General features: G+C 46.1%; 1 protein-coding gene across 5 annotated transcripts in view; it reads right to left on the bottom strand.

Moving 5' to 3' along the window:
• The window catches only part of XG (Xg glycoprotein (Xg blood group)), a 65,060-nt gene extending 50,458 nt beyond the window's left edge, over window positions 1-14,602 (bottom strand). Inside the window, exon 1 of one of the 5 annotated variants that reach the window (XM_024241568.3) lies at window positions 12,299-14,602. In XM_024241568.3, coding sequence (XP_024097336.1) covers window positions 12,299-12,359 — 61 coding nt within the window. In that variant the 5' untranslated portion in view covers window positions 12,360-14,602. The remainder of the gene's footprint in view (window positions 1-12,298) is intronic. The other 4 variants (XM_063721420.1, XM_024241570.3, XM_024241571.3 and 1 more) reach the window with 4 other exon arrangements.
• Window positions 14,603-17,172: the final 2,570 nt, after the last annotated feature.

Here is a 17,172-nt window from a genome sequence, read left to right as displayed (position 1 = left end):
AAGAGGTCTGGAATCAGACCCCAGGAGAGGGTTCTTGGATCTTGCACAAGAAAGAATTTGCGGCGAGTCCATAAAGTGAAAGCAAGTTTATTAGAAAAGCAGAGGAATAAAGAATGGCTCCTCCATAGATGGAGCAGCCCCGAGGGCCACTGGTTGCCCATTTGTATGGTGATTTCTTGATGATATGCTAAACAAGGAGTGGATTATTCATGCCTCCTCTTCTTAGACCATATAGGGTAACTTCCTGACATTGCCATGGCATTTGTAAACTGTCATGGCACTGGTGGGAAGGTAGCAGTGAGGACCACCCAAGGTCACTCTCGTCGCCATCTTGGATTTGGTAAAATTTGGCCGACTTCTTTACAGCAAGCTGTTTCATCAGCAAGGTCTTTATGACTTGTATCTTGTGTCAACCTCCTATCTCATCCTGTGCCTTAGAATGCCTTGATCATCAGGGAATGCAGCCCAGCAGCTCTCGGCCTCATTTTACCCAGCCCCTACTCAAGCTGGAGTTGCCCTGGTTCGAACACCTCCAATAAACTCAACTTAGGTCCACCGGCCCTGTGCAGTAAAGGCGAACACTGCCATCGGGATTGCAGTGTAAGAAAGTGAGGCATTTATTCCTAGCTATTTAGAGGTCATCAAGCAACCTCCTTGATGCCTTAAGACCCAACCTCCTGGGTGGCCAGTAGGTGAGGGTTTTCAATGGCAAGGAGGCAGAGGTTACAGACAAAGCCATAATACATGCAGGCTATACATTGCTTTGACCTAAAAAGGCAGGATACCTGGAAGCAGGGGCTTAATGTGGATTCAGTTTCTCTGATTTGTCATTGGTTAAGGAGGCGAAGCTTTGTCTGAACATTTGGGGTCAGCAGAAATGAATGTTAGTTCTGGCCATTGGTGCGACTTCCTCCAGCACCTCCTTCCACCCCCCTCCCACCGCCACACGCCCCAGGGAAGGAATTTAGAACAAACATTTGTAATGAGAATTCAGGCCTCAGTTTCTCTTACCCAACGTCTATGAGCCAGCAGATGGCATTTTTTATTTGGTGGGGGTCTGGGTTCCTGAAAATCAACTCACGGCCATATAGTAAGATGTTATCTTGGCTGGGCATGGTGGCTCACACCGGCAATCCCAGCAATTTGGGAGGCCGGGGCAGGCAGATTACCTGAGGACAGGAGTTCCAGACCAGACTGGCCAACATGGGGAAGCCCTGTGTCTACTAAAAATACAAAAATGTGGGCGTGGTGGTGCGCACCTGTAGTCCCAGCTACTTGGGAGGCTGATGCATGAGAATTGCTTGAACCCAGGAGGTGCTGGAGGTTGCAGTGAGCCAAGATTGCACCACTACACTGCAACCTGGGTGATAGAGCAAGACTCCATCTCAAAAAAGGATGTTATCTTTAGTCTTTACAGGAAACTAAACATCTTGAGGCTCTAACTTCCTTGGCTATTGTTCTACACTACAATAACCTTGCTTATCAAGCCACTCCATGTACTTCTCAAGGCCAGTGAGGTGCCTGGAATTTCCCTTGAAGGAACTCAAGGTTTTCCTTTATTCCCATGCTAGGGAGAGTGCCTGGCAGGCCCCTGAGAGGGGTGTCCTTGCTCCATCTCACTCTCTCCCAGGATGGCATGATTCACAGAGTGAAAAAAAGTTAAATAATATGACTAGATTAGGACTGTAGGTTGCAACAGAAAGTGATAAGGAAGGCTGCTGCCCCAAGGTGGAATCTTATTCCCGGTGGGCCTTGTTTGCCAAGGGCTGGGTTCCAGTTTATCCCCATGGATAAGATCAAATCCATTCTGTTCTCTAATTGGTTATGAAGTTTCCATTTCCAGCAGGACAGGAAATCAAACACAGCTGGAGTCTCCTCCTCCACACCTCAACATGAATATCCAGGGACTCCCTAATGCTCAAGTTCACCGGGGCTGCAGACGCTGGAGCTGAGCAGGCTGCCCTAGTACATGATCTGCTCCTCGGAACCCATGAATCCTCCATGGTCTCAGCATCCGAGCAGCCCAGCCTCTCCCCAGAAGGTCAACCAATTGGCCCCATTCTTGACTTCCCAGTGGACCGTATTATGCAGTTGTAGATTGAAGCTCTATTAGAGCAAACATTGGTAATGAGAATTCAGGCCTCAGTGTATGTCTGTAACACAACAGACAGTGTCTCCAGAGGTCAAAGTATTTTGTTGTCAAAGAGGAAGGAATGATCATTCATCACAAAAAGAAAGACATCTTTGATGCAAGGAAAACTTGAGGAAAATACCGCAGACCATGCAATGGGGCACTGGTCGATGGTGTGTTGTAAACCTGTCTTCCCTGAGTGGCGTGCACACGGATCCTTCAGGACATGGGTGACACACAGACTATGCTTCAGCAGGTCTGTCTGGGCCCAAGACACAGTGTTTCTCATCAGTTCCCGGGGGATGTCAAGGCTGCAGATCCATGGATCTCACTTTGCAGGACAGAGACTTGGTAATGGCTTCCCAGATTTGCTACAATAAAATCCCAAAGACTGGGCAGCTTAAACAACAACCTTGGTTCTCCCACAGTCCTGGAAGCTGGAAGTCTGAGATCAAGGTGTGGGCAGGGCCGGTTCCTCCTGAGTCCTCTCTCCTGGGCTTGTAGATGCTGTCTTCTCCCTGAGTCCCCACGTGGTCATCCCTCTGTGTATGTCTGTGTCCTCATCTCCTTTTCTTATGAGGTGTCGTAGTCCATTTCAGGCTGCTGTCACAGTATACCATAGACTGGGTGGCTTATAAGCAACAGACATTGATTCTCCCACAGTCCTAGAGGCTGGACGTCTTGAGATCAGGGTATGGGCAGGGCTGTTTCCTCCTGAGGCCTCTGTCCTGGGCTTGTAGATGCTGTCTTCTCCCTGTGTCCCCACGTGGTCATCCCTCTGTGTGTGTGTCTGTGTCCTCATCTGCTCTTCTTATGAGATGTCTTAGTCCATTGCAGGCTGCTATCACAGAATACCATAGGCTGGGTGGCTTATAAACCACAGACTTTTATTCTCCCACAGTCCTGGAGGCTGGAATTCTGAGATCAAGGCATGGGCAGAGCTGGTTCCTCCTGAGGCCTCTCTTCTTGACTTGTAGACGCCATCTTCTCCCTGTGTCTTTACAGGGTCATCCCTCTGTGTGTGTCTGTGTCCTTATCTCCTCTTTTTATAAGGACCCCAGTCCTATTGGATCAGGGCACAACCTCCTGAGCTCATTGTACCCTTCTCACCTCTTTAAAGACCCCACCACCAAACACAGTCATGTTCTGAGGTCCTAGGGATTAAGCCTTCAATATATAAATTTTGGAGGCGCACAATTCAGCCCTTACAGAGGTAACTCATTCATTGGAATACGAATGTGTTTGTCCACGTGGCTGCTGCCATAGCAAAGTCCCACAGACCAGGCTGTTTAAACAGTGGACATTGATTCTCCCACAGGCCTGGAAGCTGGAAGTCTGAGATCAAGGTGTGGGTAGGGCTGGTTCCTACTGAGACCTCTCTCCTTGGCTTATGGATGCCATCTTTTCCCTGAGTCCTCACAGGGTCGTCCCTCTGTGCATGTCTGTGTCTTCATCTCTTCTTTTTATTAGGTCTGCAGTCCTGTTGGATCAGGGCCCAACCTAGTGACCTCATTTTGCCTGAATCACCTCTTTTTTTTTTTTTTTTGAGACAGAGTCTCACTCTGTCACCCAGGCTGGAGTGCAGTAGTGCGATCTTGGCTCACTGCAACCTCTGCCTCCCAGGTTCAAGCGATTCTCCTGCCTCAGCCTCCCAAGTAGCTGGGACTACAGGCACGCCCAGCTAATTTTTTTTTTTTTTATTTTTAGTAGAGATGGGGTTTCACCGTGTTAGCCAGGATGATCTCCATCTCCTGACCTCATGATCTGCCTGCCTCAGCCTCCCAAAGTCCTGGGATTACAGGCATGAGCCACCGCACCCGGCCTGAATCACCTCTTTAAAGACCCCATCTCCAAACACAGTCACAATTGGAGGTCCTGCAGGTTAGGACTTCCATTTGTAAAATTGAGGAGGGTACAATTTGGCTCACAACAGATTTAAACCATGGAACATGGTCAATTACAATGGGGATGCCATTGGACAGCCTGGTTCAGTGGAGATAACCAGGGTTTGGGAATCTGGAGAGACAGTTTCATCTCAGCAACATCACGCGCCTGGCCTATGCCCTCAATAATACTCTTCCTCAATTTTTTTTTTTTTTTTTTTCTGAGACAGAGTCTCGCTCTGTTGCCCAGGCTGGAGTGCAGTGGTGCAGTCTCGGCTCACTGCAGTGCAATGGCGCAATCTCAGCTCACTGCAACCTCTGCCTCCCGGGTTCAAGCAATTCTCTCACCTCAGCCTCCCGAGTAGCTGGGATTACAGGCACACGCCTCCATGCCTGGATCAGCCCAGAATCCAGCCACATGCAGATTCTAGATCAGCCCAGAATCTGGCCACATGCAGATTCTGAAGCACTCCCAGAGGTTGGGATTCACAGACTACAGCAGAGTTTCCCTGCCTCAGCACCATGGCTGGACACATCGCTGACAGGTTTAGGTGCCTCTGGCCCCTGATCTATTGGGGGAATTCCCAGGAGCTTAGCCGTGTCTGGCAGAGCCCCACCTGCAGGCAGAACCCCACTTTTCTACTCCCTGTGTGCCAATGAGAAAGAGGAAAGTGGCTGGAATGAGGGGGGCCCTCAAAGGAAGGGTCAGTTGTTATCCAAGAAAGGGGAGACATTTCTTGGACTCCGTGCTTGTCTGGTAATTGGCTCCAATATTTGCCAGATGTCTTCACACTCAGGTGCCAAACAGCCATAGACTTTTCCTGCACAGCCCCTTCCTACTCCAACAAGGAAACTATGGAATGCTTAGCTTCTGGGTTATATGTGCCATGGCTCTATGCCCTATGGGGAAAAGATCCTACAAGTGCATTCTGACAGTAAGATCCATTTAGAAATGCCCCAGACAACTATACCATACCTCCTATACTGTACAAGACAACTATACCTCCAGACAACTATACCTCCTACAGTGTACAGGAGCATGACATTTCCAACCTGTCCCCTTTTGCAGGGTTAGAAGTTACGACTAACAGCAGTTTCTCCACTACAGCACTAATGACACTTGGGGCTGCATAACTCTCTGTCATGAGTGCTGTCCTGTGCACTGTAAGGTGTTGAACAACATGCCTTGTCTCCACCCACCGGATGCGAGAACACCCATCCCAGTGCAACTACCAAAATTGTTTCCAGACATTGCCAAGTGTTACTTGAGGAACACAATTATCCCTGGGTAGCAGAAGAATGTCATAGATAGATGATGGACTGCTAGATAAATAGATAGATTGATAGAGGGATGGATATATATATAGATAGATAGATAGATACATAGGCAGATACATAGATAGGTAATAGAGATGAGAGTTGGATAGAGAAGTAGGTAGAATGATAGATAGATAGATAGATAGATAGATAGGTAGATAGATAGATAGATACATAGATAAATAGATGATAGATAGATAGATAGATAGATAGATACATAGATACACAGATACATAGATACATAGATAGGTAGATAGATAGATAGATACATAGATACATAGATACATAGATAGATAGATAGATAGATAGATACATACATAGATACATAGATACATAGATACATAGATAGATAAATAGATGACAGAAAATCATTGACAGATTAGGTAGATGATAGGTGTATATAATAGAGACAGATAGGTCGATGGATAATGGTAGAGGATAGATAGATCTATAGATAGGCAGACAGACAGACAGGATCTGTCATGCTAAGGCAAGATTCCTCAGCCTCAGTCCTACTGACATATGAGGTTGGATCATTCTTTTCTGTGGGGCGTCCTGTGCACTGCAGGGTGTTGAACAGCATCTCTGGGCTCCACCCACTAGATGCCAGGAGCTTCCCTGCTATCAGTGTGGCAACTCAAAGCCTCAAGGTATCGACAAATGTCCCTGTGGATAAACATGATCCCTGGTTGAGAATGGCTGGATGGCAGCATCTGTATCTGGGGGTGTCACCTTGGGCCTGCATAGATTGAATGACACATCACCGAATTGGAGACCACAGAGCTGCCTCCCCACTGTGGCAGTGATCCTTGAGACTCCACACAAAGGTAACCACATGGTTGCACACAGAGTCATCATCTCTTAAAAGAAGCACATAGCTCCACCTGGGCATCACCTGGGGTGCTTCTTAAAATGCAGGTCTCCCAGCTCCCAAATGCCTGACCCACACCTACTGAATAAAGATCTCAGTGGGTGGGGACGGGGTGGTGCTTTTAATACCTCCTCCCTTCAAGGTGATGACCTGCACATCAAAGACAGAGAATCACTGCACTAAATGGCTGCATGCTCAAGGTGACAATGGCAGGGAAATGACCCATTTGTGGTTCCCTTTCCACACCCACAAATTTGCTAGATCAAAGGATAGTTGCAGGGAAGGAGGGGGCAGGGAGAGAGGGGGGACCAGAATGGAAGCAAGTCAAGAAAAAGATAACTGAGACGTAGGATGAGGCTGGTGTGGTTTGGGGTTCTGTACGCTGGCATGGTATGGCTTCTCACCTTAGGAAATCATCATAACTTTTTTTTCCTTTTTTTTTTTTTTTGAGATGGAGTCTCACTCTGTCACCCAGGCTGGAGTGCAGTGGTATGATCTCAGCTGATTGCAACCTCCACCTCCTAGGTTTAAGCGATTCTCCCGTCTCCGCCTCCTGAATAGCTGGGATTACAGACACCCCCCACCATGCCTGGCTAATTTTTGTATTTTTAGTAGAAACAGCATTCTGCCATGTTGGCCAGGCTGGTCTCAAACTCCTGACCTCAAGTGATCTGCCCAACTCGGCCTCCCAAACTGCTGGGATTACAAACATGAGCCACTGTGCCCAGCCCACAACTTCCCCATATCCCAATTTTTAGAAGTAAACTAAACAGCCTGTGACAACCTAATGCAGCAAGTAATGAAAAATACTTGGAACAATCCTCACTTACCTTTACTCAACAGGAAGTACTCAGAAATATGATGTGCTACTGTTGAGAGCTCTGAGTGGTCTTTTTCATAAGTCTTTTTTAGTCTTTACATAGAAACACAGCTCTATACAAATGCACACACATTTTAAGTCATATTGATACGGGCAGGAGGCAGGAAGATACTAGCTAGAAGAGGGCAGTTCTCCAGCAAAGGCCTCGCCCTCAAGCCTGGAAACCTGTAGTCCTAAATGGAAACAGGCATTCCTATTTTTGTGCCCAAATGTTGCCTTTTGACCCACCATGCCCCCCGTCCTGTACCCATATAAACCCCAAACCCCAGACCCCATGTGCAGACAGACAGATGAGCAAAAAAGCAGAGGAACCAAAGAGCAGCACAGCAGAGAAGGAGAGAAGAGAAGGAACATCTGAACACTGAGAGGTGTTCAGCTGGGGATGGTTGGAGAAGAGATTAGCCGCAGGACAACCAAACTCCAGGGGAAGATCATCTTCCCACTCCATCCCCTTTCCAACTCCCCAACCATCCCGCTAAGAGTCATCTCCATCTGGCAACAAACTCTTCTGCATTTACCATCCTTCAGCTGGTTTGTGTGACCTGATTCTTCCTGGATGCTGGACAAGAACGCGGGTACCAAGACAGCACTGAGCTGGCTAACACTTAAGCCACGTGCAGATGGCAGAGCTAAAAGGGCACCATAAAACGCCCACTGGGGCTTCGGGGGTCACAGGTACCCATCCCTAGATGCTACCATGGGGCCCAGAGCTCAAAAACACTCACACTAGCTGCTGCACCTGCCCGTCTGCAAGTTCTGCCTCCCATAAGAGGTTTCAGTGTGTGGCGGTCAAACAGATGAAGCACACCCCTGTCGCACATCCTGTGAGGGGGGTCAGGGAACTCTCAGGTTTCAAATTTGATAATGGAATAATGTACAATAGACTTGGAAGAGACTGTATTAGCTGGTGTTTATCCTGGACATATATCCTTTTCTTTTATTTTTAATTGATGCATAACAGATGTACATAGCTTCAGGGTACCTGTAATAATTTAATACATTTATATAATTTGTAAAGATCAAATCAGCCTACTTGGGATATCCATCCACCTTAAATATTTGTCTTTCCTTCATATTAGAACCATTCCAACTCTTCTATTTTGAAATCTACAATAGATTATTGTAAACTAAAGTCACCCTACTGATTATCTAAACACTAGTGCTTATTTCTTCTATCAAACCCTATAATTTTCTTTTTTTCCCTCAATAAATGACATTTCACACTGCCCTTTGGGGTTTCCACTTCTGGTTCTCAGCTTCTTCTCAGCTGTTAGAAGACCTGATTTTGTCTCGTGTTCCTTCATGCCTCTCTGGATTGGACGGCAAATACTAATTAAATACAGTGGAAACGTGGGGCTGCTAAAATGTCAACCTCTATTAGGAATATGGCCATATTGTTATTATCTTGTTTTGTATTGATAATTTAGTAATCATAATAATGATTTATAGTATATTAACCATTAACAATATTCTGTCTTCTTTATTTTATTTTAAGCTCCGGGATACATGTGCAGGATGTGCAGGTTTGTTACATAGGTAAACATGTGCCATGGTGGTTTGCTGCACCCATCAACCCATCACAGAGGCATTAAGCCCCACATGCATTAGCTATTGATCCTGAACAATAATCTGTTTTCTTAAGTACTTCATAGCAATCATCCCACCAGCCTTGCAAAATGTTTTTGGGATCTTGGGAATGTGCTCCATTTCCAGCTGGTGATGGCTGGGGATGTAACACGGTCGTCTGTGCATTTAACTAATTTTTACCCAGGACATACCCAGCTGCTGCATGCACATCATCTTATTTACACAGAAGGGCCCTGATCCAGACCTCACTTTCTTTCCCAGTCCCTCCTGTAACCTCCCTAAGGGGCGCTACTTGTGTCAGAGGCACTGGAACCAGAGCGACTCCATCTTGAATAGGGGCTGGGCAATAGAAGGCTGAAACCTTCTGGGCTGCATTCCCAGATGATTAAGGCATTCTGAATCATAGGATGAGATTGAAGGTCTGCACAAGATACAGGTCATAAAGACCTAGCTGATAAAACAGGTTGTAGTAAAGAAGCCGACCAGAACCCAGATGGTAATGAGAGTGACCTCTGGTTGTCCTCAGTGTTACACTTCCACCAGCACCATGGCAATTACAAATGCCATGGCAATGTCAGGAACTCTGCATGGTCTAAAAAGGGGAGGCATGAGTAATCCAAGCCTTGCTTAGCATATCATTAAGAAATAACCATAAAAATGGGCAACCAGTAGCTCTAAGAGCTGCTCTGTGGAGTAGCCATTCTTTTATTCCTTTACTTTCCTAATAAACTTGTTTTCACTTTACAGACTTGCCCTGAAAATTCTTTATTGAGCGAGATCCAAGCCCTGTCTTGGGGTCTGGATCCGGACCCCTTTCCTGTAACACTTGGAGAAGGGATGATTCTGATTTTCGGAAGACAAGGCTTGGGATAGAGCAGGATGCTCACTGGAGTCTTCCCAGAGAGAGCTACAAGACAGCTCAGATTCTGCTGCCAGCTGTCCCCGTCCAAATCCTCAGTGCCTCAGTTTACCCATATCTGTGATGGTTAATACCAAATGTCAACTTGATTGGATTGAAGGATACAAAGTATTGATCCTGGGTGTGTCTGTGAGGGCGTTGCCAAAGGAGATTAAGATTTGAGTCAGTGGACTGGAAGGGGCGGACCCACCCTCAATCTGGATGGGCACCATCTAATCAGCTGCCACTGAGGCTACAATATAAGCAGGCAGAAAAATGTGAAAAGAGACACTGGCCTAGTCTTCCGGCCTACATCTTTCTCCCATGCTGGATGCTGGAACATCAGACTCCAAGTTCTTCAGTTTTGGAACCTGGACTGGCTCTCCTTGCTCCTCAGCCTGCAGACGGCCTACTGTGGGACCTTGTGATCGTGTGAGTTAATACTTAATAAACTCCTCTCTCTATATATATTTCTATTGCATTAGTTCTGTCCCTCTAGAGAACCCTGACTAATACACCATCTGTAAAATGACATCAGGCATGACACTCCCGTCATAGGGCTGAGGGACAATCAACTAAGTTAATCCATGCCTAGCGCATAGGAAGTGCTGCTGTCATTCAAAGAATTTAGCACAGGACAGGGTGTGGTGGCTGATGCCTGTAATCTCAAGATGTGGGGAGGCCAAGGCAGGAGGATCATTTGAGCTGAGACGTTCAAGTCCAGCCTGGACAACATAGTGAGATCCCATCTCTACAAAAGGTTTTAAAAACTAGTCAGGCACGGTGGCAAATGCCTGTAGTCCCATCTACTCTGGAGGCTGAGGTGGGGGGTTTGTTCGAATCCCTGGGGTGAAGGCTGCAGTGAGCTATGATGGAACCACTGTGCTCCAGTCTAGGTGACAGAGTGGGCCCCTCCCTCAAAAAAATTAGAACACATTTAAAAAAAGAAAATATTTTATGTCATAAGTGCATTTAATACAACTACCCTACCAAATGCCATAGCTTAGCCTTACCTGCCTTCAAAGTGCTCAGAACACTTTCATCAGCCAACAGATGGACAAATCATCTAGCACACAGTCAACTTTATAATGAGGTGTTGCATACCTCACATAATTTATTGAATATTGTACTGAAAGTGAAAAACAGAATGGCTGTATGGGGCCGGGCATGGTGGCTCACACTTATAATCCCAGCACTTTGGGAGGCCGAGGCAGGTGGATCACCAGAGGTCAGGAGTTTGAGACCAGCCTGGCCAACATGGTGAAACCCAGTCTCTACTAAAAATACAAAAATTAGCTGGGTGTAGTGGCGGCAGCATATAATCCCAGCTACTTGAGATGCTGAGGCAGGAGAATTGCTTGACCATAGGAGGTGGAGGTTGCACTGAGCTGCGATTGTGCCACTGCACTCCAGCCTGGGCAACAGAATGAAACGACACGACATCTCAAAAAAAAAAAAAAAAAGAAAAGAAAAGTTGTATGGGTACTCAAAGTACAGTACAGTTAGTACAGTTTTAGTTTGTACTGAATGCATACCAATTTTGCACAACTGTAAAGTTGAAAAATCTTAAATTGAACCATCATGTCAAACCATGGTAAGTTGGGAACTGTCTGTATCCGCACTTTGTAGAAGTTGATTTGCTCAAGGGGATATGGTTAACCTTTGGCTCTTACTGTGAATGATACAAACTCCTGGAAGTACTTTTCTGGGGAGGTGGGTTTACTGTTGAACATCTCCCTGTAAACAGAAACTAATGAACGCATGGCCACATTGTCCACTTACTAGGTGAGATCTGAAGACAGCACAGAATAATAAAAAATTCTCACTGCAGATCCTAGACTATGTCCACCAGGATCTATCCATCCCGACACTGCCTCCGCCCATAAACAACCAACTCCAATCTTAATGACATCCATGTCTTTAAACAAGATAAACAGGAAGTGCTGCCACAGGAACATCTGAATGATGTGTTTTAACCCCCAGCAGAAATACTTCTCTCTCTTAAGATGCGCCCAGGTATTCCCTTCTCTGGAATAGCCACATTAAAATGACCAAAGAAACTTACTCAACTGTTGTTCAAATCCTATACTTTATGAGTTCATTGGAGTTTCTTAAAGAGGTCCTCGCACGGAACTAAAAAATCTAATCTTGGAGTCTGGGACAGCCAGCCTGCAAGTTTATATTGAAGTGTTTGATGTGAACAATTCAGGTGGTTTTAATTTGCAAGAATGAATGACAGTGTTTAGGAAAAGGTTTAAAAATCTGAACAAATGCAACCCTTCCGGCAAACGAATCTCTGTTAATCTGCCCCACAGGATGAAGTAGTTTCAACTCTACTTTTACTGTATGGAAATGGTCAGAAATGATTTTTAAAATCAGAAAGAAATGACTGACATTCCCCACATGCCCAGTCATGCTTGAATCATGGAGTTAAATAGGTCATTTTTTAAATGCTTGGGACACATGGATCAAAACAGGAAAATATGGTGAATATCTAGATGGTATCAGCTAACATCCTGCCCTTCTGGATCTAATTCCCAGATTCCAAATTGGAGCAGCCCGTCTTCTCCCTCCCCTCTCAGCCACCCATCGCTCTTAGTCTCCTTTCTAATCCCATTGGGCAAATTATCCCCATTCACTTCATAGCAACTCCTTTGGAAAGAGTTTCTTAAAGCAAGAAGAGAAAAATCCATGCCCAGGCAGATCTCCCTCAAAGCAAAATGCCTCTTACCTCGGGTGTGCATTAGAAAACACAGGAACGCAAGACAGGGAAGTCCCCACCAGCTCTCCATGGTTTGCTTCAGGATGCAAGAACCTCAGTGGACTCCCCAGCCAAGCGGATTATGAGATCCGGCCTCTCCACCCTCCTGTTGTTGACTTCTGGTCTCCCAGCTTGGAAGGAAGGGAGGCGATGTCTTCAAGTGGAAAATATGAACCGAACTGCCAGAAACAAATGGGCTCCAAGCTCAGATCCCAAACTCCACAGCTGAAAACCTGTGGGACCAGTGTAGGCACGCTCAGTCATGTGTCGGAGCCAGCCTCCCCGGGCTGCCCCAACCAATCTGCAGCAGCACAGAGGATGGGGAAACTCGGGTGGTTCCCAAGCACCAATGGGCATCTCAGGCTTCTGGAAGCCGGCACACTTGCTTGGCAACTCTGCTCGCTGCGGGTGTGGGAGCTGTAGCAAGTTCAAAGTCACCAACCCAGAAACCAGAGAAGACACTGGCCGTCTGTAATCTTCCTCCTGCAGGACGTGATAGTACAGTGATACCCAGTGTGGGGTTAATGTACACGTCAGTGCAAAGACCTCAGTTGAAGTCTTGGCTTTTATACCTAACAAACTCAGTGACTTCCAGGAGGCATTTTTCATCCTCAGCCTTCAGTTGTCTTTGTAGGTGGCAGAACCAATATTTCAGCAGAGACCGTTGTTCAGGAAAAGCAGATGACATGTGGCTTTTTGTGTCTTTCATTTAAATCTGAGACATTTTATGTAACTACCAAAATTTACATCTTCTGTTTGAAATCTCCTTGGAGAAGAAATATGACTGGATAGCTCAGTTCGATGATTAATCCTGCTTTCACAATGGTTATAATTATATTTTTCCCTGCAGATCTGTGACTGTGTCTAATTTATCCATATACCACTCGTGGGTTAACCCTTACACTCTACCTACCATGAAGCAGTAGGCAAGAACTTAAAAAGTTAGCATTTGCAAACAGCTTTGAAGTCCTCTGGTAAATAGATTAACTGCAGGAGAAAGGGGAAAATCAGTCTTAGTTATGAGGGCAGCTTCTAAATTCCCAGAGAAGCAGGATTCATGTCAAACAGACCCAAAAGGAGAAATAAACCTTGGACTTTTCTCTCTGCAAATTTGAGCACCTGGAGTGTTAAGTCTGTTCATGTTGTTGATCTGGTGTTTGGGATTTGTCTTCTATGTAATATCTTCCTTTTTTTTTTGAGACAGAGTCTCACTCTGTTGCCCAGGCTGGAGTGCAGTGGTGTGATCTCAACTCACTACAACCTCCGCCTCTCAGGTTTAAGAGATTCTCCTGCCTCAGCCACCCGAGTAGCTGGGATTACAGGCATCCGACACCACGCCCGGCTAATTTCTGTATTTTTAGTAGATACAGGGTTTCACTGCATTGGCCAGGCTGGTCTTGAACTTTCGACCTAAAGTGATCCACCTGCCTCGGCTTCCCAAAGTGCTGGGATTACAGGTGTGAGCCACCGCGCCTGGACTGCAACATCTTTATAAAGGTAAGTTACTTGGATGGATTAAGTTCCTGTGCACACAGGTGTGTGTGTGTGTGTGCACGTGTGTGTCTGTGTGCATGTGTGTGCATCTGCATGTGTGTGCATGTGCGTGTGTGTGCATGTGTGTGCATATGGGGGAAATGGTCTAAGGCAGTTAGCTTGTGCAGTCCTAAGCTCTGAGTGGCAGAGTCCAGGAAGCAGTTGATGCATTTAGAAAGATACTTCCTTCAAAGTCCCCTGACCCTAAAGAGGACTGACACCGTGACATCTGCTACAAAGTGGATGGACGTCAAAAACTGGATGCTGAGTTAGAGAAAACAGACACAGAAGAACGCACTGTGTAGGATTCCATTTCTCTGAAATGTCCAGAACAGGCAAATCTGCAGAGACAGAAAGCACATTGCGGGTTGCCAGGGGCTGGAAAGACGTGGGAATGGATAAATTATGAGTTGCATTTTGTCTCCCGCAAACTTCATATATTGAAGCCCAACCCTTCAGTACTTCAGAATGTGATTTTCTTTGGAAATAAGATCTTTGCAGATGTATTACTTTGGTGCAAAAGTAATTGCAGTTTTCACCATTACTTTTTTTTTTTTTTTTTTGAGACACAGGCTCGCTCTGTCACCCAGGCTGGAATGCAGTGGCACGATGTCAGCTCACTGCAATTTCTGCCTCCTGAGTTCAAGTGATTCTTTTGCCTCAGCCTCCTGAGTAGCTGGAATTATAGGCGTGCACCACCACACCCAGTTAATTTTTGCATTTTTAGTAGAGACGGGATTTCACCATGTTGGCCAGGCTGGTCTCGAACTCCTGACCTTGTGATCCGCCCACCTCGGCCTCTCAAAGTGCTGAGATTACAGGCGTGAGCTAGTGTGTCCAGCCCCTCGCCATTACTTTTAAAGGTGAAAACCGCAATTACTTTTGCACCAACCTAATCATTAGTTAAGATGAGGTCGTACTGGAACAGGATGGGCCCCAGTGCAATATGATTGGTATTTTAAAAGAAGAGAGAAATCTGGACACTGACATGCACACAGGGAGAAGGCCTTGGGAGCATGAAGTGGGAGATTGGGGTGATGCACCTACAAGCCAAGGGATATTGGCAGCAAACCACTGGACGCAACGGGAGGGGCATGGAATCCATTCTACCTCACAGCATCCGAAGAAATCAGCCCTGCTGTCTGGGCCCAGTGGCTCATGTCTGTAATCCCAGCACTTTGGGAGGCTGAAGTGAGTGGATCACTGGAGATCAGTAGTTCGAGACCAGCCTGGCCAACATGGTGAAACCCCGTTTCTACTAAAAATACAAAAATTAGCTAGGCATGGTGGTGCACGCCTGTAATCCCAGCTACTTGGGAAGCTGAGGCAGGAGAATCACTTGAACCCGGGAGGGAGAGGTTGCAGTGAGCCGAGATTGTGCCACCACACTCCAGACTGGGCAACAGAAACAGAGTGAGACTCTGTCAGAAAGAAAGAGAGAGAGAGCAAGAGAGAGAGAAGAAAGAGAAAGAAAGAAAGAGAAAGAAAGAAAGAAAGAAAGAAAGAAAGAAAGAAAGAAAGAAAGAAAGAAAGAAAGAAAGAAAGAAAGAAAGAAAAAGAAAAGAAAGAAAGAAAGAGAAAGAGAAAGAAAAGAAGAAGGAGGAGGAGGAGGAGGGAAGGAAGGAAGGAGGGAGGGAGGGAGGGAGGGAGGGAGGGAGGGAAAGGGGAAAGGTAAGGAAAGGAAGAAAGAGAAAGGAAGGAGGGAAGGCAGGAAGGGAGGAAGGGTTAACTGTCTGTTTTTTAAGCCCCCTCCCCAGTTTGAAGCATGTTTTTATGACAGTCCCAGGAAGCCAATGTAAAAAACAGCTGCTAATGGGATTTCTTTTGGGGGCAGTGAAAATATCTTGGAACTAGGTAGAAGTGGTGGCCACACAACACTGTGAAAGCAGCAAGCAACCTGAATTGTTCACTTTAAAATGGTGAATTCTCCTGTCATCCTAGCACTTTGGGAGGCTGAGGCAGGTGGATCACCTAAGGTCAGGAGTTCAAGACCAGCCTGGCCAACATGATGAAACCCATCTCTACTAAAAATACAAAAATTAGCCAGATGTGGTGGTGACTGCCTGTAATCCCAACTATTTGGCAGGCTGAGGCACGAGAATTGCCTGAACCCGGGAAGTGGAGGTTGCAGTGAGACAAGATCACGCCAGCCTGGGCGACAGAGACTCCACGTCAAAAAAAAAAAAAGGTTAATTCTATGATTTGTGAATTTCACCTTAATAAAAAAAATGTTTCCCAAAAGGTAGTGAGGAATTAGGTTAAATGGTTAAATTCGGGAAATCCTCTCAGATGTAATGAAGGTGCAAAATAATTGCTATGATTTCCTCCATGCCTAACATGTGCCAGTGTTGTAAGTATTTTACGTGCTTCTTAAGGCAAGAGTAGACAAGCTTTTCTGCAGAAGGTCAGATAGTAAAGGCATTTATCTTTGCAAACCATATGGATTCTGCTGCAATATGTAACCAATGTCTGTGTGCCAAGTGGACTTTATGGACATAAAAATTTGAGTGTCACATAATTTTCATGCATCACAAAATATTATTGTTCTTTGGAGTTTTAAAAATTATTCAGACATGTAAAAACCATTCTTGGCTGGGCACCGTGGCTCATGTCTGTAATCCCAGGACTTTGAGAGCCAGAGGCAGGCGGATCACTTGAGGCCAGGAGTTCGAGACCAGCCTGGCCAACATGGTGAAACCCTGTCTCTACTGAAAATACAAAAAGTAGCTGGGCGTAGTGGTGCATGCCTGTAGTCCCATCTGCTCAGGTGGCTGAGGCAGGAGAATCGCTTGAACCCAGGGGGCGGAGGTTGCAGTGAGCCGAGATCACGCCACTGGACTCCAGCCTGGGCGACAGAGTAAGACTCCATCTCAAAACAACAATAACGACAATAATACAAAAAAATTCTTACCTCGAAAGCTGTACAAAAACTCACTGTGGGCAGATTTCGCTCCCGGGTTCTAGTTTGCCGACATCAAAGCTGTGTGTTGCGGGAGTCCTGTGAAACACCGTTTTATCACCTCTGCTTCACTAAAGTAACCACAAGGACCACGTGGCCACATAGCTCCTCTCCAGCCAGATGGCTGGTCAGGGCAGGCCGTGTGCCCAGCGGTAATACATGCAGGCTCCAGATCGGTGCACGTTAGGGGAAAAGCACTCTACTTCACCGCTTGAAGCCTCAGCTGATCAAATGCTGGGAGCTCACAGACATGGCAGAATTTACAAAGCCGATTTTAATTTTCACATCCTCGATACCTTAAAAAGCGTGAATGCATCTCCTTTTCGATGTTCATGGGATGCTCCTGAAAATT

The sequence above is a fragment of the Pongo abelii genome, chromosome X, assembly GCF_028885655.2.
Source record: "Pongo abelii isolate AG06213 chromosome X, NHGRI_mPonAbe1-v2.0_pri, whole genome shotgun sequence".
Taxonomy (NCBI): Eukaryota; Metazoa; Chordata; class Mammalia; order Primates; family Hominidae; genus Pongo; species Pongo abelii.
Note: the sequence above shows the minus strand (reverse complement) of the source record. Positions and strands in the feature narration are given on the sequence as shown.